At 32.1% G+C, this 21,340-nt stretch overlaps 2 protein-coding genes across 4 annotated transcripts; one reads left to right on the forward strand and one right to left on the reverse strand.

The window, feature by feature from the left end:
* The first annotated feature begins 15,813 nt into the window (after nt 1–15,813).
* LOC105204284 (putative nuclease HARBI1) lies at nt 15,814–17,333 on the forward strand. Its single transcript, XM_039449243.1, has 4 exons — nt 15,814–16,145; nt 16,226–16,522; nt 16,681–16,805; nt 16,959–17,333. The coding sequence occupies exons 1-4, from the start codon at nt 15,834–15,836 to the stop codon at nt 17,257–17,259; spliced, it is 1,035 nt and encodes a 344-aa protein (XP_039305177.1). The 5' UTR covers nt 15,814–15,833; the 3' UTR covers nt 17,260–17,333.
* Nucleotides 17,334–18,011: 678 nt separating this feature from the next.
* Nucleotides 18,012–19,755, reverse strand: LOC120357806. 3 transcript variants are annotated; one of them, XM_039449368.1, is made up of 4 exons: nt 19,561–19,755; nt 19,270–19,483; nt 18,750–18,889; nt 18,237–18,655 (listed from the first exon to the last, which is right to left on the reverse strand). In XM_039449368.1, the coding sequence occupies exons 1-4, from the start codon at nt 19,738–19,740 to the stop codon at nt 18,653–18,655; spliced, it is 537 nt and encodes a 178-aa protein (XP_039305302.1). In that variant the 5' UTR covers nt 19,741–19,755; the 3' UTR covers nt 18,237–18,652. The 3 variants fall into 3 exon arrangements, with proteins under 3 accessions (XP_039305303.1, XP_039305302.1, XP_039305301.1); XM_039449369.1 differs by lacking the exons at nt 18,237–18,655; nt 18,750–18,889 and adding an exon at nt 18,012–18,103; XM_039449367.1 differs by lacking the exon at nt 18,237–18,655 and having other exon boundaries at nt 18,689–18,889.
* Between the last annotated feature and the right edge of the window lie 1,585 nt (nt 19,756–21,340).

Here is a 21,340-nt window from a genome sequence, read left to right on the forward strand (position 1 = left end):
ATTAGGCCAAATGCGAGTAATTAAATCACTTTTTATCTTCTCTCCTTCCTCGAATGTGTATATCATTTTAGTGAAAATATGAATCGCTTTTCCTAATTTGCCACTAAAACATAATTATCTTTAATTAAAGTATCTCTACACATTATTTAATCATTTAAAAATACATAGAATATACAAAAGACGCAATAAAGATCGTTAATATAGTCTTTTTTTTTAACGTAAATGATGTCGTAAAAATAACAAACAGTTAACGTATATACATAATTTTAACAAACAAAACAAAACAAAAGTTACATAATTTTACTTTTGCTGTACTATCCTATTTATGCATAAATGCTTATACATAAATACCAAAGCATTTTATCCAAAAATAAGTGTAATATATACGTCAAAGTGTTAATGTAATCTAACGTATACAATAAAATTTTTAATTTTGATTAGCTAATTTTTCTAAAGACTTACAAAAACAACAAATTTTTTTATGCATAATGGCCTTTATTATTAACCACAAGTAATTGTGCGGTGTCCAATCGTACGGTATCCAATCGTGTGGTGTACAATCGAGCCGTGTCCAACCGTGCGGTGTCCAATCGTGCGGTTTCCAATCGCGCGGTTTCCAATCGTGCGGTTTTCAATTGTGCGGTTTCCAATCGTGCGGTTTCCAATCGTGCGGTATCCAATCGTGCGGTATCCAATCGTGCGGTGCCCAATCGTGCGGTGTCCAGTTGTACGGTTTTCAATCGCGCGATTCTAAAACTTGCGGTGTCCAATTGTGTAGTAAGCATTGCCAGTCGTGAACATTCTAATCATGCGGTGACCAATCATGCGGTGTCCAATAAAGCCGTGTCCAATCGTGCACTTTGCGTTTCCCATCGTGCAGTGTCCAATCGTACTGTGTCCAATCGTGTGGTGTCTAATCGTGCGGTTTCCAATCGTTACGTGTCCAATACTGCGTGTCCAATCGTGCTGTGTCCAATTGTTACGTGTCCAAACGGGTGTCACCCGTTTTAGTGCCATCCGATCATTAGTGTCTGCCTGGCGTTTGTTTACATCAGTCAACTTTTTTCATTTTGCCGCATTTTACCATGAATAATTTTGTTGAACAAAGAGTTTGTTTGAAATTTTGTGTTGCGAACGAAATTTCGTGTGCCGATGCACTGAAAATGTTGCAAAAAGCATTTTGCGAATCTGCTCCATCAAAAACAAGAGCATACGAGTGGTATAAAGACTTTAAAAGTGGTCGTACAGTGGTGGAAGATTTCTCTCGTTCCCATCTCCATCGACGTCGAACACCGATGAAAACGTGAAGAAAGTGAAAGAAATGGTGCTTGAAAATCGTCATACCAGCTTAAGAGAGATGTCTAGTGAACTTGGCATTGCATATGGAACGGCACAGCATATTGTGGTTGATGTTTTGGGTATGAGACGCGTGGCAGCCAGGCTCGTTCCGAAGGATCTGAATTTCTTGCAAAAACACCAATGAATTATTTGACCAAACATCAAGTAAATACCATCAAGCAAGCACCGTATTCACCTGATATGGCCCCGTGCGACTTTTTTTTGTTCCCCAAGTTGAAGTTGCCACTTCGTGGAAAGAGATTTCAGTCAATCGAGGAGATCAAAGAGAATGCGACAAGGGAACTAAAGGCCATCCCTTCGTCGGCCTACCAGGGATGCATGGAGGACTGGGTCAAGCGTTGGCACATGTGTGTTTCTTCAGATGGATCATATTTTGAAGGAGATAAAATAAATTTGCCTGACATTTAACTCTATTTTGTTTTATTTAAAAATTCCCGGTACTTTCTATATATATATATGTATATATAAATTTACTAATTAACGCGCACTGTCTTAAAGAACTTTTTAAGAGTTTCGGGCTCGTAGGAGAGTGAATAAATATGTGAAATGCTTAAAAGTCAGACATGTTATAAAGCTTGGAAAGGCGTGAAATTGATCAAGAGGGCGAGATACGGATTTGATCAACGAAATTTTCGCAATATCTTGTGTTTTGACTTAACTTGTTTTGTTCATTAATTTGTAATTTTGACATTTCTAATCCAATGTTTAGGCTCAATGTTCTCTTATCGGTTTTTGGATTTAGATAAAGATTAGGTTTTTCCCTGAGTTTTTCCTCCTTAGGTTTTTGTCATGAATTATTGCTTCAGACTTGATCAAATATTATTTCCAATTTTGTTGATATACAAATCATTGTTCTTAGAACAATGTCTCATGCTGTCGGTTTTTTCCATGATGAAACGCAAAATGTTTGTTGGCAAAAAAGGAAATGTGGAGGCCCTTGGACGTAACAAATAAAATCAATATTAATTAAACTATCTAAATTTTGCTGCACAGAGCTTTCATCAGTGAACTTAAAAATTAGTACATTTCAATAAATTAACTATAATAATATGTTTAAAAATATGTAATAATATGTTTAAACATTATTTGAAATACATTTAAAAATTTTTAACGTAATTTGTAGTAACAATACGTTTAGCTTATTATATGCTTACCTCGATTTCTTCACTGTGTTCCTCACTTTCTCTCTCATATTGTAATTTGTATTTTTGTTTATTTTATTTTCTAAATATGGAATATTTATTTATATTAAATTTTACATGTAAATATTTTATAATATTGTTTTTCATACAACTTTTGACAAAGAAATGTTTTAAAAATGTTTGTCGAAGTTTTTAGTATTATTTCCCCCTATACAATCTCCCTTAAACTTTCTTTTCCCAATTTCCCATACTTTTTCCATTACTGCTGCTTTCCTCCTTAACTTTTCCCTTATCTGTGCTCTCTGCCCCCCCCCCCTCTATTCTTTGCATTATGTAACCCAGATAAGAAAACTCTTTTACTTCCTCTATTGCCTTTCCCTTCCACCTTTAATTCATTTTCTTTTTCTTTCCCTTTCTTTTCCCTGAATGTCATTATCCTTGTCTTGCCTACATTGAGTTCCAATCCTTTACCATCTAGATATCTTTCCAACCTAACCAACTTCTCATATCATCCTCCTTTTCCGCCAACAGCACCATGTCGTTTGCATACGACAGGGAGTATATTTTTTTTTCCCCCAGTTTAACTTTCCCCTATCCACCTTTTCTTATCACTTGTTCAAAGTTCGTCGTTAATAAATTAAATAAGATCGGACTTAAAAGGCACTCCTGTCCCACCCTCCTTCCCGTCCAGAAATACTCTCCTAGATTTTCTCCTACTCTTACCCGACTCTTTGTTTTCCTAAGCACATCCTCGCATCTTACCACCAGCCCTTCCCTAACCTCTTTATCCCTCATTGCCTTTGCTAATATCCCTCTATCCACACAATCAAACACAGCCTTTAGATCCACAAAGAGAGCGACCTTTTTTCCTCCCGGCTTGTTGACTTGCCTATTTATTAGACAGTTTAATACGTAGATGTTATCTATTTTTCCTAAACCCTTTCGGAACCTTATTTGGTTCTGTGGAACCAATCTTTTTTCCTTTACCTCTTCCTTCAACCTGTTTGTTAGCGCCGTCACATACACTTTATAAAACGAGGACGTCAGCGACACTTTTCTGTACTCTTTCATCCTTATTCCCTCCCCCTTTTTTACACTCGGAACTATAACCCCATCACTCTACTCCTCAATCCATCCTTCTCTTCTTTAGATTCTGTCATATATTTTACAAACCCACCGCTCTATTTTCTTGTCCCCATATTTCCACACTTCTGCCGGAATTCTATCCGCCCCTGCTGCTTTTTTGTCTTTCATTTCCGACAGCACTTTTTTTATCTCCTCACGTGTTAGTCTCTCCTCCTGATCTCCTCCCCTTCTCTTTTTTGTCTCTCGCCTTACTTTTTCACTTATTCTTACCAACAAACCCCTAAAATATTCATTCTATTCCTCTATTTTAATCCCTTCATTCACTCTTTTTTTCCCCTAGTTTTACTTAGCAGTTTCATGTTTTTTTTTGTTTTTATCTTTCTCAACTTTTTTTCCCACTTCTCATTCTCTTCCTTTTTTTTCCTCTCGATCAGTTTCCTATACTCTAACTTTTTTTCTTTGTATCCCTCCTTATCCCCTTCTCTCTATCTTCTCAGTGCCCTTCTTACCTCTCTTTTCTTTATCCTACACTCCTCGTCTCACCAACTTCTTATTGTCCCTCCCTTCTTTTTATTACCTTTCTTCATAATCTCCAATACCTGTCTTTTTATTTCCTCTCACACTCTACTCACCTCCCTTTCCCCGCTGACAACTCTCCTAGCCCCTCTCTAAAATCTTCTATTTCCTTCTCCGACCATACCCATCTTCTTTCTCCGATACTTCTCCCTCCCCCTTTGAATTGATCCCTCTTATTACTTCCGATCCACACTACCAATGGGTGATAATCGGAATCCACGCAGTCATCTATTATCATTCTATCAACTACTTCCTTGGTTTTCACATTTCCTATCACATAATCAATGACTGTTTCTCCTCTTCCCCCAGTAAAAATCCACTCTCCCTGCCTGTCTCCTTCTATATTCCCATTAAAAATTGCCCACCCTACTTTCTCTATCCTTCTTACCATCACTCTCCCTTCTTTGTTCATCTTCTTATTCTTTGACTTTTTTCCTTCCTTCTCTCAATTCTGTTCCTCTACTCCCCCACCATCCTCCCCAATTCTAGCATTAAAATCTCCTCCTATTAATGTCCTTACCCTTTGTTTCCTCTATCCATTCCTTCATACACTCCAACTTTCTTTCCATATTCCCATTAATATATACCTCCACTATTCTCTATTTCTTTTTGTTTATTTCCACTATCACCTCCATCATCTCTTCTTCTTTCTTCGCTTCCACTTTTTTCATTTCTATCTCTCTTCTTATTCCTAGTACCATACTCCCTTTTGCTCCTCCTTTTTTACTCTTTCTTTTCGCTGCTTGCACTTCCCATCTATATTCCCTTAAAAAAAATCTCTTGCTTTCATCTACCCTTTTTCATCTAACCTAACGTCTCGCTTATTATAATTATATCCCACTTCTTAACTTCCTTCTAAAAATTTTCCCTTGAATATCTCTACTACATTCCAAAACGCCACCTTATAACTTTTTCTCCCCCTCCCTTCTCTCTCTCCTTTCATCGTCCACCGATCCTCTCTTTCCTCATCCTCCTCTCTTACATGCTTTTCTTTTTCTTCTCCCTCTTTTGTCCTCTTCTTCTCTTTTTTTCCCCTCGTTCACTTGATCCTTCCACTATAGCTCTTCTTTCCCTTTCCCTTCTCAATTCTTCCTCTTTTCATCTCAAGCCTACAATTTCCAGTCAATCCACGCCTCCTTCTACCCGATCCTTAGGGGCGAATTCCGATAGCACACGTGACCGATAGCCACCACTCACAGCGGCCGATGCCTAGAGTTTTTCCGTTGGTTGAGTTAGATAAGTCAAGATGATTGGTTGATGGGCTATTGCACCATGCGCTATCGGATCTCGTCCGATCCTCACCCTGTTCCCTTTCTATTTTCTCTCTGATGTCACTTTCTTCGCATTCCAATTAATCTTCCTTTCTTCCACGTTAAATCTCTATCCATATTTCCTTCCCTTTCAGTCTTCACTTATTTACCATAACCTTCTTTTTACATTCTTTGATTGCCATCCTCACTATCACCATTTCTCCCTTCCTCTACTTTCCTTACTTCTTCCACTTTTCCCTCCACTTGTATCCTTAATTCTTCTATTATCCTTTGCACTATTTCCTTTATACTCCCTTTCCTTCCTTTTGTTCTCTTTACTATCAAGTTCCGCCTTCTGTCTTCTCTCTCTTTCATTTCCTATCTTCTCTCTAATTGCTTAACTCTTTTTTTCTACTCCTCTACCTGCCTGCCCTCCCCCCCTAAGTCTTTCTCCCTCCTTTTTCACCACTCCCTCGCTTCTTTTCTCACCCTCTTTTTTTCCTTAATCTTTTTATTTCTTTTTTGATTTTTTCTATTTTTTTCCTAAAGTCCTCTCTCTCTTTATTCCATTTTTCCTCTCTGATCTTTAATTTCTCTTTCATCTTTTCTACCTTCATCCTAATCGCCTCTTTCTGTCCCTCCGCCTCTTTTCTTATTTTCTCTCTCACCTCTTCTAAACCCTCTCTTATCTCTCTCCTCATTTCCTGTAACATGTCCTTCATCTCTTTTACCCCCCTTCCCGCGGTGACCTGGTTGTCTTGTGGCTACGCTTAAAAATCTCCGCCACCCTGCCCTCTTCCAATGACTCTTTCCCTAACATCTCCCTTTTCCTCTTCCTGCTTTCCATTACGCTTTCCCCTACGCTATCACTTTTTCCTTTGCCGACATTCATTGTACGCGTTTACTAGAGTCCTTAGAAGTAGAGAGTCTGGACATCTGCCCCTAAAATGTCGGTGATGAATATGTCAGTATATGTACGTGAGCTTTATGTGTATGTTTATTATTGTGTGCACTTGAACGTGTTGTATGCTGTTATCGCATTGGCTAAAGAGGATTAAACAGGGATCCGTATTGGTGCTACCATTTTAGGTGTAGTCCAATGACATGGAACCCCGAGATGTTCAGACTCTCTACTTTTAGGGATTCTAGCGTTTATTTCTCCATCCTGCCCTCTACACTCTCTACCTGCAACACTCTCCCATTCGTCGATTTTCTATATCTTTCCACGCTCTAGTAACTTTTTTCGCGCGCTCTCCAATTGCTTTCTCCCCCCTGCCACCTCGTGCACCTGCCGTCTACCTAACCTCACTTTTCTGTCTCTCACCCGCTTAAGAGGATGCTATAGTGACCGAAAAACTTCCTCAACGTTGGCAATGCAGATTATTTTTCGAGGGAGACTAAGGGTGTTTACTATAACTAATCGGATCTCGGATTGGATTGAACAATGGTAACTCAACGTAGGTATAGAAAATTTCCCTAGGCTAATCGGATTGACGATTGCTGTCTCAAATGTAATCCGATTGATGACGAAAGCGTGGAGACCAAAAAGCATGCTTGAAAAGTAAGTCTCTTTATTTTTTTAAATAATAACACAAAAAATCAAAGATAAAGTTAAAAAGAATGATTTGAATTTAGATTTATTGTAATATTTTTTGTCTAAACAAATTTCGTTTAAATTTCTATTTGTAAAAATTAATTATATTCTATTCTAAAGTTTGTGGTTATATCGGAAACAAATCAAAATTAATAAAACAATTATTAATTGTTAGGTACAAATTAAAGCATATAATATTTTAAGCATATCATATAAAATTCCTGTTTATTATAAACTTATAAGGAAACACAGGGAAGTGTCCGCCTCAGATTAAAACGAGTTTTTAATATGTTGTAGTACAGATAAAAATAAGAGACACGTATTTTTTTATACGTGCCCATACGCACTTTAAGGGGGTGAAACACCCCTTTGAAGAAAATCGGTTTTTTTCTTTCGAAGCGTATGCCGTCGAAACTATAAGAGATAGAAAAAAATGTTTTAAATAAAAGTTGAATGGCTCGAAGAGTAATTTATAACAGCGAAAAAAAAATTTTTTTTTTTAATTCTTTTTAATACTTTCCCCCACCACTTACCTATTTTTTTTCAAAATTTTTATTTTTTTTATCAGCAAAATAAAGCTTATTTTATAACGAATTCAACGGTATATGATAAAGTTACGATACAAGATTCCCATTTTCCAAAAATAATTAAAAATCTCTTTATACGCACGGTACGCGCACCCGTCCGCGCGTTCGTGCGCTACGGAAGTGACTCCCTTCGATTTCGACGTGCCTTTAATATGTTGTACAGATTAAAATAAGGGACACGTATTTTTTACACGTGTCCTAATACACTTTTAAGGGTAAAACACCTCTTTGAAGAAAATCGGGTTTTTTCTTTCGAAGCGTCTATCGTCGAAACTATAAGAGATAAAGAAAAATGTTCTCAATGAAAGTTGAATGCATGTTTTTCTCGCATAAGATGACAAAAACATTTCGAGGACAGTCTGTGTCTAACATGAAAACGCAGACATTGAGAAAAACATTTACTACAAAATAAAACGACACTACACTAAAGAATTACGGTGTTGTAAGACATTAATTTCTTGTTTAGAAAATAATATGTAATTAATATAAGTTAAACATTTATTTACTGGTCTACATGATTCAACTAGAATATTTGTTCTCTTCAACATTTTATAAATAAGGAGACTTGGATTACAAAAAATTATTACTCACACATTCCATACCTTCACTATCTAGCTCATCAACTAACAACAAAAGAACTAAATATTCAACAAGAGAACAAAATTTCCTATCTTGAAATAGAATGTTTACGTCTCGGCAGTATTGACATGTATAGATTCAAGAGTTACGTATGTAAGGAAATGACCCAAAGTGCACACGCCAGTAGCGTGGTTATGCATATTTCTACACTAATCGAATTTAATAAACACATTAATTGAATTGTATAAATGCAGTATAAAAAATGAAATTTCTAACTAATTTTTTAATTAGTTTTATGTTAATTCTCTTGTTGTTAATTGATGAGCTGGCGTTAGATAGTGAAGGTATGGAATGTGTGAGTAATAATTTTTTGTAATCCAAGTCTCCTTATTTATAAAATGTTGAAGAGAACAAATATTCTAGTTGAATCATGTAGACCAGTAAATAAATGTTTAACTTATATTAATTACATATTATTTTCTAAACAAGAAATTAATGTCTTACAACACCGTAATTCTTTAGTGTAGTGTCGTTTTATTTTGTAGTAAATGTTTTTTTCAATGTCTGCGTTTTCATGTTAGACACAGACTGTCCTCTAAATGTTTTTGTCATCTTATGCGAAAAAAACATGCATTCAACTTTCATTGAAAACATTTTTCTTTATCTCTTATAGTTTCGACGATACACGCTTCAAAAGAAAAAACCCAATTTTCTTCAAAGGGGTGTTTCATCCTTAAAAGTGTATTAAGACACGTGTAAAAATACGTGTCCCTTATTTTAATCTGTACAACATATTAAAGGCACGTCGAAATCGGAGGGAGTCACTTCCGTAGCGCACAAACGCGCGGACGGGTGCGTATAGAGAGGTTTTTAATTATTTTTGGAAAATGGGAATGTTGTATCGTAACTTTATCATATACCGTTGAATTCGTAATAAAATAAGCTTTATTTTGCTTATAAAAAAAATAAAAATTAAAAAAAAATAGGTTAATGGTGGGAGAAAGTATTAAAAAGAATTTAAAAAAAAATTTTTTTTTCCGCTGTTATAAATTACTCTTTGAGCCATTCAACTTTCATTTAAAACATTTTTTTCTATCTCTTATAGTTTCGACGGCATACGCTTCGAAAGAAAAAAATCGATTTTTTTCAAAGGGGTGTTTCATCCCCTTAAAGTGCGTATGGGCACGTATAAAAAAATACGTGTCCCTTATTTTTATTTGTACTACAACATATTAAAAACTCGTTTTAATCTGAGGCGGACACTTCCCTGTGTTTCCTTGTTAGTAAAAATAACTTTGAAATCATTCAACGACATTACACATTAATCAATATTAATTTATATGTTAAAAATCAATAATGTTTCTAAAAATGTTCTTTTTATTCTTTTCCAGATCGTAAATAAACTTCAACTCCAAGAATAAATAAAAATTACTGGAAAATGGATTTATATGAAGAGGGCATTATTGAACAATATCAATTTGTGCTAACTTAAAATCTACTTTTCTTTATTAGTTGTTTATTAGAGAGTAATAATATAAAAATGGAATATACGCATCATATATGCATACAATTATTTTAATTTTATTTATGTATATTCCGTTCTTATATTATTACTCTCTAATGAACAACTAACAAAGAATAGCAGATTTTACAAATTTTAAGTTAGCACAAATTGATATTGTTCAATAATGCCCTTTTCATGTCAATCCATTTTCCAGTAATTTTTATTTATTCTTGAAGTTGAAGTTTATTTACGATCTGGAAAAGAATAAAAAAAACATTTTCAGAAACATTATTGATTTTTAACATATAAATTAATATTGATTAATGTATAATGTAGTTAAATAATTTCAAAGTTATTTTTACTAAGTTTATAATGAACAGGAATTTTATATGATATGCTTGAAATATTATATGCTTTAATATGTACCTAATAATTAATAATTGTTTTATTAATTTTGATTTGTTTCCGATATAACCACAAACTTTAGAATAGATTAATTAATTTTTACAAACAGAAATTTAAACAAAATCCAGTGTTTAGACAAAACAAATTAGAATAAATCTAAATTCAAATCATCCTTTTTAACTTTATCTTTGATTTTTTGTGTTATTATTTAAAAAAATAAAGAGATTTACTTTTCAAGCATGCTTCTTGGTCTCCACGCTTTCGTCATTAATCGGATTACATTTGAGACAGCAATCGTCAATCCGATTAGCCTAGGGAAATTTTCTATACCTACGTTGAGTACCATTGTTCAATCCAATCCGAGATCCGATTAGTTATCGTAAACACCCTAGGCTATCGCTCGTTGTTCTACGCATAGATCTGTTTTTGTTTTTCGATTATTTTGCCATCTGCGAAAAGACCTATCAACTACAGTCACTGCTCTGCTTAGCATTGTTTACGTGCGCTAAGCAAAATTTGTACACGTACAGCTGTTTACATGTTAAATTTTTTTGTTAGATTTTTGACTGGAATGACACACAGTCAGTGTTGTTCGTTAGAGTTTTCTAAAGTGCGGCTTGGTCTTATTTCATACATACGAGCTACAGAATGCTAGTAAATGACAAAAGTTAACCTTGGTTGACAGATCCACGAGCCAAAAATAAATAAATTTTTAACTTTTTGTTCGATTTTTTCATAAAATTTACCTGCTCGCACTTTGTTTTGGTGCGTACTTTTATTCTGCAAAAGGATTTTGTGATCTGTAGAGCCAATTCGAAAATTAATGAACACTGTAATGTGTCGGTAATTCCCGTCATTATAGCATCCTCTTAATTTTTTCAGCCCTTCTCTCCTTCTTTTCACCTTCCTTTACTCCCATGCACTCCACTCGCTCTCCCCTCGCTCCTGTCACCCATATACTCCCTCCTCTTCACCCACTCACTCATCAAACCCACCTTATTCTCTAACTAACACTCCGAGCTCTATCTCAAACACTATCGGAAACGGAAGTCTCAGTTTTTAGTATTACTTGATCGGATAATGTAAATAATATTGATTTTATTTGTTAATTTATTGTTTACACATAAAATGTATTTTAAAAATACACATATTTTAGTTAGAGAATAACGTAAGAAGTGCGAGTCAAACATGGTAGTTGGTGCGTCAATAATAATAATATGTACATAAATATGCATACAAATATTAGACGCGTTTCGACTTCCTTGAAGTCATTTTCGACAATTCAAAATTAACGTTGTATTAAAAGCTGTGTAGAGTAGTGATCACGTTGACTGACAGGAAAAAGAACTTCTACTATTCATGTTATCTCCGACTTAAAAGTAAGAAATTGACAAACCGTCACGTCGCTTCCACATGTTCAAAAATTGAAAATAGTGATCCATCTATGTTGACAACTAAGATGGACAAAACGAACGATCATGTCGTAATCTGTAGTGAGCAGTGGTGAATCATCGGAAGTTGTAAAACAAGATTATCAAACACCTTACCAGTGAATGCCAAAATCAAGGCCTTTAAATTGACGTCAAATATGTAAGATAATAAAAAACACAGATCTTTAAATGTGAACGTCATTATAAGTCGAACATACAACCAAATAAATATATTAAATACAATAAATAATAGCGCAGAGGTAGTCGCTGTTTCCTCGTCAACGGTACAAACACAAGTGAGAAAGAAATCATAGCCGATATGTATACGAGAGGTCACAAAATCATTATAACTTGTCTAAGATTGCGGAATAGGCATGATCGAAAAAGTCTGTATCTGTTTGTAAATTTAAGCGCTCTTTTTGAGGTTTAATGTGTAACATTTTTGAAGTAAGTCGTTTGAAAGTGTTTTTCTCAACATCAAGAACTTGTACATTGTCCAAATCAAAATCAAGACCGCAATGCAATCTGTGATCCATGACAACAGAATTAATTGTTGTGTTTCTGCAAATATGTTGACGTTGTTCAGAGATTCTCGTGTTTAATTGACCTGTCTGGTCCATTTAGGAAGCATTGCAATTCTAACATGATATTTTGTAAACCACATTCTTTTTGGACGTGTCTTGAAGGGGATCTTTACACATATTTTACTCATATAAATAATGTTTTTACAAATTTGCAATCGACATTACTTCTTGTCAATTAAACTCAAAAAGTTAATAGAGATTTTGTGGAACCTTTACAATACTTGAAGTTCGGCACCGTGCCGTTTAACGGTATCCGTTAAAACACCCGGCCGACCGTTTGATTGCGCTGCTTTTAACGACGCGAACATCGAGCCCTGTGGTTGGATATTTTCAAACGCTCACCATTTAAAAACTATTGACCCTTTAACATTTTGCTATTAACATTTTTGACTCAATTTTTTATGAGAAATACGTACGTGCCGGTTGGTGCGAGCGACATGAATCACCCTATATATATATTTTTTTTTCACAAAAATATTAAATTTCTATCTAAATTAACAGAAAAATAAAAAGATTAAACATGTATGTACTATATGATTTTAAAACATTTTACATCCTTTATTACATTCCTTCATAATTTATCCTTCCGTTTTTAATTATATCTCAGCAGATCTGAATTTATCAAATAATTATATCTGGTCATATCTGATTATATCTGGACAAATCTTTCAAATCTAGTCAGATAGAGACAAATTGTATGTCTGGCCAGATATAATAAACCAGGTATAATCATATCTTGACAGATATAATTCTTTTTTCCCGGGTTCTCAAAACGATTTTACAATTATAAAAATTTTTCATATTTTATTATATTTTTCCCGAAAACATCTTTGGTTATAGTTTTTTCTTATAATTTTTATACGAATTGGAACAATTTTCGGAAATACAATTAGAAATACTTAAAAAATCTACTTCTTTTAGAACTTCCCATAAAACACATGGACGTCCCCGGACGTCCAATACATGTCCACAAAAGTCCTTGTAATGTCCTAGTATCTCGTACGTCCATAGGACGTTCCAAAGACATCCGAAGGACATCCTGGTTTATCATAGCTGCAGTATGACGTTTCTAGGACATCCGCAGGACATATTTGGGATGATTCGTAATATTTAACATATTATGTATATTAAACATGTTTCCAACATACATAATAAATATGCATTCGAAAATTGCGTTGTTCTTTACATTAAATTAGACATTTTGAAGATGTTCTAAGGACGTCCTTTAAATGTCTAGCAGATATTGGTGATACGTTCCGAAAAGGTCCGCTATATACATACATGTCAACGAAGTTGAGTATTCTTATTATTATCATCATTATCATTATTATTATAACACAAGAATTTTATAAATTATAAAATTATAAAGATAATTTTTCGTGTTAAAAAATATTTAACAAAAGATATATTTAACCATATATAAACATAAACTACAAATTTTGATAGTATGAGAAGTTTTAATATACAGTATATAGCTTTTTAATAAAATATATTATTCGTTAATATTTAATATTTCATTATATATAATATTTAAATGGTGTATGTATTAAATTATGTAATATTTAATACATATGTATAATACTATAACGATTAATTTAATATGCTATTTAATGGCTATTTTATTTGTGAGGAAAATCCTACTCAAAATCAAATAAATAATAACGTATATTATATCAAGTAAAATTTTTCTTGGAAAAAACGTTTTGGAACGTAAACTTAAAATATAAAGAAAGTAATTATACATCTAGCAGCAAGGTATATATATTTGATTTACAGAATCATATCTGTTTACATGATTCTGTGAATCAAATACATGTATATATTAAAATTCGATTTAATTATAATTTATGAAATCCTGTAATTTTGGATTGAAATGAATTTAACAAGTGAGTGCTGGCACCACCGCTAGGCGGCCACGCCGCGAGAGATCTTCTCGTGAGTCGAATGCGGCCACGGCGTTATATCTAGGCGCCACCGCGGCCGACTCCCCAGCTCATAACTTCAGTAAGACTTTTAGTAGCTGTTTGTTGTAACCTCGAGACGAATACTCGCTCTCAGTCTTTTCAAATGTGTGTGGAACGCTGTTCCACATAAATTTTTATAATTTTTACGTGTAAATAACAATTTGTATTGTTATTTAATCTTGTACAAAAATTAAATATTTAATTCAAATTTAATCTTTTTTAGTTCTTTTTAACGAAAAGGATACAAGAAATATTTTTTTTGTAAATTAAACATTTATAACGATTTTATAATATTTTCAATCTGTCTTAACACCATATTTTCGGTGCAAAAATCTCGATCGATTCGGATTACTTTTTTTTTTAATCGGTTTTAATCGCACATTTTTGGCAGGGTTAATACTACTTTTACTAATAAACATCATTTTTCACTAAATAAAGTCCTAATCGCGCAATATATAATAATGTCCAAACAACGTCCATAAAAGTCCTTTTTATGTCCTGCTGAGACATCCTAATGACGTCCATTTGACGTCAGAAGGCGGTACATTGTACGTCCGAAGGACGTTTCCTAGACGTCTACAAGACACAATTGGTATGTCATCTGGACGTCAAGACATATCCGACCGCGACGTCCATTGGACGTCCAAAGGACGTCCTTGTGTTGCGTGGGTTATACATGTAAATTCTGAAATATTCTGAGATTTCTCATTTAAAATTTTTAAAAAGTACTTGTTTAACTTTTTAGATTTTATAACGTTTCATAAAAAATTAAACGGATGTTTTGAAAAATAATACGAAAAAAATCTGACAATGAGAAAAATTTTCACTAGAAGCCTGTAACGTGTAATTCGGTTCTGTTCGTAACACGTTTGCGCGCTCTGTGGTTTAAAGGCCTATCCCCTTGTGAGAAAAATTTTCACCAGAGGCCTGTAACGTGTAATTTGGTCCTGTTCGTAACGCATTTGCGCGCTCTGTGATTTAAAGGATTACTAATTATATTATGTATGAGCAAAAGATTGATATTGAATAAATATAGAGTTGATTAACATAATATAGAGATATAGATTCTTCTTTATTTGGCAACGGATATAGGAAGAAAGATAATGTAATACTGTGCTTGTTGAAACGTGTTGCTTAACGGATTAATAGGAACTTGAACTTAAAAATTACTGAGATCGAAAACTAATTATTTTACGGGAATGAATTCCGTGCGTTCTCATTGGCTGAGACTTTGGATAAGAACGCTGTAGGAGAGAGTCTCTATACTACTCTCCTGTTTAGTGTTTCACGTACTAAAACGAATAGTCTTTTTTAGTCTTGAACCAGAATAGGGGCGGGATTCATAGATGTTTCTTGAGTTTCAAGATGAGCTTAAGCTAATGCTTAAGCTTGTGATCGATTCATAAACATTGCTGAAGAATGAATTCAAAGCTAGAACTTGAGACCATGCTTAATGAAGCAAATCCAGTTTCATAGTCGAATCTCAAGTACGACTTGAGATTATTAAATACACAATCATGGCTTGTGCCACATCTTGAGCAAGTCTTAGCCGAGTCCAGTAAATTGTGGACTTAAGCTAGGTCTTAAATAAAAAAGTGGTGCTGTATGTTATATAAATTAATAATATCATGTGTAAAACTAAATATTTGAGATAAATATTTTATATGCGATACTATTATTTATTATTTATTTACATAATTATTATTTAAGATTTTATAGATTAGTTGCAAATACATACAATAATTTCGGGTTATTTAATATTTTAGATAAACTATGGAATTTAACATATTAGATCAATTTGACATTAATTTGTTTGAAGCTTCATCTGATTCCTCCTCTGATGAAGAAGATGATATTCATATAATACGTGAAAAACGATATGTGCGAGATGCAATTGATCCGTTTACTGCTTATCGTGAACATGAATTTCACATAAGATATAGATTTTCAAAAGAGTGTGTTATGTATGGATTATTACCTCTGATCAGAGATGGTTTAACAAAGCCTGATATGCGAGGTCTTCCTATTGAACCAGTTATTCAATTGCTTATTTGTTTAAGATTTTATGCTACCAGCAGTTTTCAAGTAAGTTCTCTATATTACACGTCTTTAATCTTAAAAAGAAATATAAATAATTATATTATACTTTGTTTTATGACTTATAGAAAGTGAATGGCGATCTCATGAAATTACCGCAACCAACAATTAGCAGAATTATATTTCGAGTAACTGCTATATTAGCATCTTATCTAAATACTTATGTCAAATTTATAACAAACCCAGCAGCTATACAAGAAAATCGAAGACTGTTTAAAGAATTAGGATATGGACATGGAGCTATTGGACTTCCTTGTATTGACGCAGCAATAGATTGCACTCATATAAGATTATTACATAATAACTTTGGAGGAGTAGGCGAGATCTATAGAAATAGGAAGGGATATTTTTCCTTAAATGTCCAGGTAAATTAATGAAAACTGTGTTCATGTCATTTAAATTCATTTTTGTTTTTTTATTGTATATTTTTTTGTATAAGGCTATTGTAGGACCACGAATGGAATTTTTGGACCTAATTCCAGAATGGCCAGGAAGCCAACACGATAGTAGGATTTTATAAAATTCTCGAGTTTTTATACGGTATCAACAACGTGAATTGACAGGAATGATGGTTGGAGATTCTGGGTATCCTGCTCTCACATTTCTTTTAACGCCATTTAGAAATCTACAAAACGAGGAAGAACAGAGGTCAGAAAAATATAATTTAATATATTTTAAAGTTTTTAGTTTTTTTAAGTCTTTTTAATGATATTAGTAATGAGAACCTATTAGGAATCATAAAATAATTTTATAAAAATTGATCTAAAAAATTATCTTTATTTATTAAAGTTTTTATTATAGATATAATGAAATTCAATCAAGAACACGAATGGTCGTTGAAAGAACATTTGGAGTATGGAAGAGACGGTTTCCTTGTTTATCAAGAGGATTATCTTTAAAACTTGTAACCTGTATTGGAGTCGTATCAGCTTGTGCAGTTTTACATAATTTATCATTATATTATAAAGATGTTCTTCCAGAGGAACCAGAGCCTAATGCAATAATTGAAAATAATGAGGAACTCTATTACAATGAACCTCATTGGCAGCCTGGAGATGGTTATATTATTAGGCAAAACGTAGTTCGAGAATTATTTCACTGATTCTATTATAATGATTTAAAGTTTTAAAATAATAAATATATGTAAACAAGCAATTGAATATAACTGGTTTATCAGAAAGACTTTGCATATCAAGCTTTATTAAACCGACTATAACCAAAGGTAATAATCCATACACATAACGCAATCTTTTGAAAATCTATATCTTGTATGAAATTCATGTTTGTGATAAACTGTAAGCGAATCAATCGCATCTCGCATATCGTTTTTACTTTTGCATATTCATACACTTTTATATTGTAATCTAATTATATTAGTTCATATTAAATGTTTTTATTACAAAACTTTAAAACACACGCATTGATTTGATAACGTTAATCATGACTATGAGAGCATTATTCAAAATTTAAAAATTGTTATCAATGATTTCTAAATAAATCCCAATAGCAAATACATATTTAAAAAAATTGATTTAGAAATGTAAAAGTAAATCATTAATTTCATTATTTCATTACACTTTTATTTTTATATTAGGCACTTGTTAACAATATACATATAATATACGATGCTTATAACATATGAAAGAAAATAATTATTCCTTTGACTGTACATTTACTAGTATTATCAGTCTTAAACTTTGTCACAAAATACAAATAGAAACTTTTATAATAACCTAAAATAAACGAATAAATGAAACAAAAAATAATACTTTTTTATCTCATATGTATAGCTAACACATAAATTAATAATCACGTTTCAACTTGTTATATAAAAATATTTAACTTATTAACATATATCTTAAATATTTAACTGCATATATCTTATTATTACTTTATATAACTTGTATAAAACTTATTGTGGCCTAGAGATATAATAATGGTCTCCCCTAAAATTAAAAAAATGTTTGAAAATATAATGCAAAATAAAATATATTTTGATTAATTAATAAAAAACAAGCAATTGCTTACATTTCTTTTTGAGCACGGAATTTTGCTAATTTGACTCTTTCTTCTACTTCCTTTTTTTCTAAGATTAACCTTTCCACAGTAATTTTATTGATAAACTCTTCTCTTTCTTTCTTGAGTTTACATATCTCTATTTCGTGATTAATTTTTATATCTGCTAATTTCATTTCTTTTTCATAGACTAATGTCATTCTTTCCGTTTTTTGCTTCTTTGAATTGAGACATGATTTATTGACATTTGCACGTTTGTTTTTCTTAATATCTTCTAATAAATCTGTATTTTCATTTTCAATATATGTATCTAAACATGATTTTCATAATATGTACATCTGTTCCAATAACAACAAACAGCTTTTTATTTTGAATAATATTTGGTATTTTCTCACCACAGTCATTACTAAAAGTTTTTTCTATTGGAACAGCATCGTCCATCTCAAAATCAATTATTACAGTGTCACTTACATTCTCACTTACTAAAAAAAAAAAAATAAAAAATATATTAACAATAATTATTTCATTAATACAATTACTAAAATAACTTTATTAGTTTAAATTTATTTAACCTACTATTATCAGATATTGATTGATTAGATGATGTATTGGATGATAAGCCTTTTTTTGTTTTTCCCAATGTTCTCTATTAGAAATGTGATCAATTCTTGTTAAAGAATTTTGCTTAATGGCTTTTAAAACTTCTCTTTGTCGATCTAAAATATTCAAATTTATTATTAATTTTATTAAACATTATTCTTTTAATTAAAAAAGTTATACACACACACACACACACACACACACACACACACACACACACATATATATATATATATAGTCTATGAAAAAGAAATGGAATTAGCAGATATAAAAATTAATCACGAAATGGAGATATGTAAACTCAAGAAAAAAAGAGAAGAGTTTATCAATAAAATTACGGTGGAAAAGTTGGTCTTAGAAAAAAAGGAAGTAGAAGAAAGAGTCAAATTAGCAAAATTCCGTGCTCAAAAAGAAATGTAAGCAATTGCTTGTTTCTTATTAATTAAAGAAAAAAAAATATATATATATATTATTTCAGAATAGTTTATGTAAATACCTGTAGACTCTTTTGTAGAAAAATTACTTGAAGAAATAGTTGGTGCTGTTGTCATTAAATCAGGGACAATGTCTAAAACATTAGGATCAACTTCGTCAATATTTTGTTGTGGTCCTCCTCCTGTGAGAAACCTTGATTGTCTTTCAGTAGTCAATATGTTTTTACTTTGTTGTTTTAAATTAGACCAATACTTTCTCAATTGTTGCACGTCTCTCTATAATATAAAATATTGCCTATACTAAAAAGAATTTATAAAATTGATATAAAAATAAGAAAAACTACATTTCATACTTTAGTAGAAATTAAGGAAGAATCATTGTACTCCGTCATAATTAACAACCAAGCTTCTGACTTTTCTTTCAATGTAGAAGAATTTGTACCTTTAGCCTCAATTACGTGTTTGTACTTTTTTAAAATCTCAAGGAATATTTGCTTTTCCAAATCGGAATATACAGCTCTCTTACTAAACATTATCTTTCTAAACAAAATTATCTTTTAAAAATATAATATAAAAAAGAATATAAAGGCAAAGAATATTTACAATGAAATTTAGATAAGGTTAGTTTTCTCTATTTAAATAAGTTTAAGATTTATATCATAAATATTATAGTAATATTACACTTCAATGTTATAATTTCTTTCAATATTTATTCTATTTTCAATTTACATAATATATTAACTTACTTTTTATTAAAATCCGAGAAATGCACTGATATAATGTATGTATGTGTACACGGATCTCCTTTACGTATGCATATACTATAGCATTTTCTAGGGAATTCCGAACATTTCTAAAATTTTAGTGCTTGAGCACAAACTTTATGAAGACTGTCTTAAGCTAAAACTAAATTATTCAAGACTCAACTGTGCATATAGGACGTTCTCAAGTTTTGGACATTAAGCTGACCTTGGCGAAGACTATCTCAAGATAGAGTTTAAGCAACGTCTATGAATCCCGCCCTAGGTTTTTAAAGTTGATGAAGTAGTCGGTACTGCAGGTGACTGCGTGTGGAGCACGTCAGGCTCCGTCGGTAATATCTCGTAGTACAATCGTGTTCGTTACAGTTGCGACACTTTTTTTTCGATGGTTTTTGGAATGCAGAATTGCTCATCGAGCGGCGAACGTAATTGGTTGGATCCACAAGTAAGAAACAATTACGTTTGCCGCTCGATGAGCAAGTCTACATTCCAAAAACTATCGAAAAAAAGTGTCGCAACTATAATAAACACGACTGTACGCCGGCTTTAAGCGTTCCGTGGAGATGGTTGATGCCCACATAGCACGTAATATTGCAGTGATATCACAGCAATATCATTTTTACATTGCAATATTACAAATGAAATATTGCAGAAATATCACAAAATATTACTGTGATATCACAGTAATATCAAAATGTCCGCGAAAACGCATCACTGTAATATTACTGTGATATTTCATAGTAATATTACTGTCATATTTCAAAATATTTCTGTGATGTTTATGTGATATTTAAATAATATTGCAAGAAATTAAATAAATAAATTATTTTACTTTATTTTATTTTTATTGTTATTCTTAATATTATTTTTATATTGTTATATGTAATATATATTAGACATAGAAAAAAATAATTATATTTATTAAAACAATACAATAATGTAAACGTAATAAATGTTTAATTTACAAAAAAAAATCTCTTGTATCCTTTTTCATTTTTGTTAAAAAAGATTCAATTTGAATTATAATTTTAATTTATGTTCAAGATTAAATAACAATACAAAATATTATTTACATGTAAAAATATAAAATTTTATTTACATGTAAAAATATAAAACAGCGTTCCACACGTACCCCTTGAAAAAAAAGTTGATAAACTTGTTTCAATAAACTGATTACTGATCAGTAACTGATGATGTTTTATCAGTTAACTGACAAAATATAATCCGTTACTGATCAAAAATCAGTTCATTAAAACAAGTTTATCAACCTTTTTTTCAAGGGACGTCACATTGGGAAAAAAATTAGAACGAGTATTCGTTTCCAAATTACAGCAAGCAACGATTTTCTTTAAAATCTCACTGAAGTGTGAGC

This window comes from Solenopsis invicta, chromosome 5, assembly GCF_016802725.1.
Source record: "Solenopsis invicta isolate M01_SB chromosome 5, UNIL_Sinv_3.0, whole genome shotgun sequence".
In the NCBI taxonomy this organism is placed as follows: domain Eukaryota; kingdom Metazoa; phylum Arthropoda; class Insecta; order Hymenoptera; family Formicidae; genus Solenopsis; species Solenopsis invicta.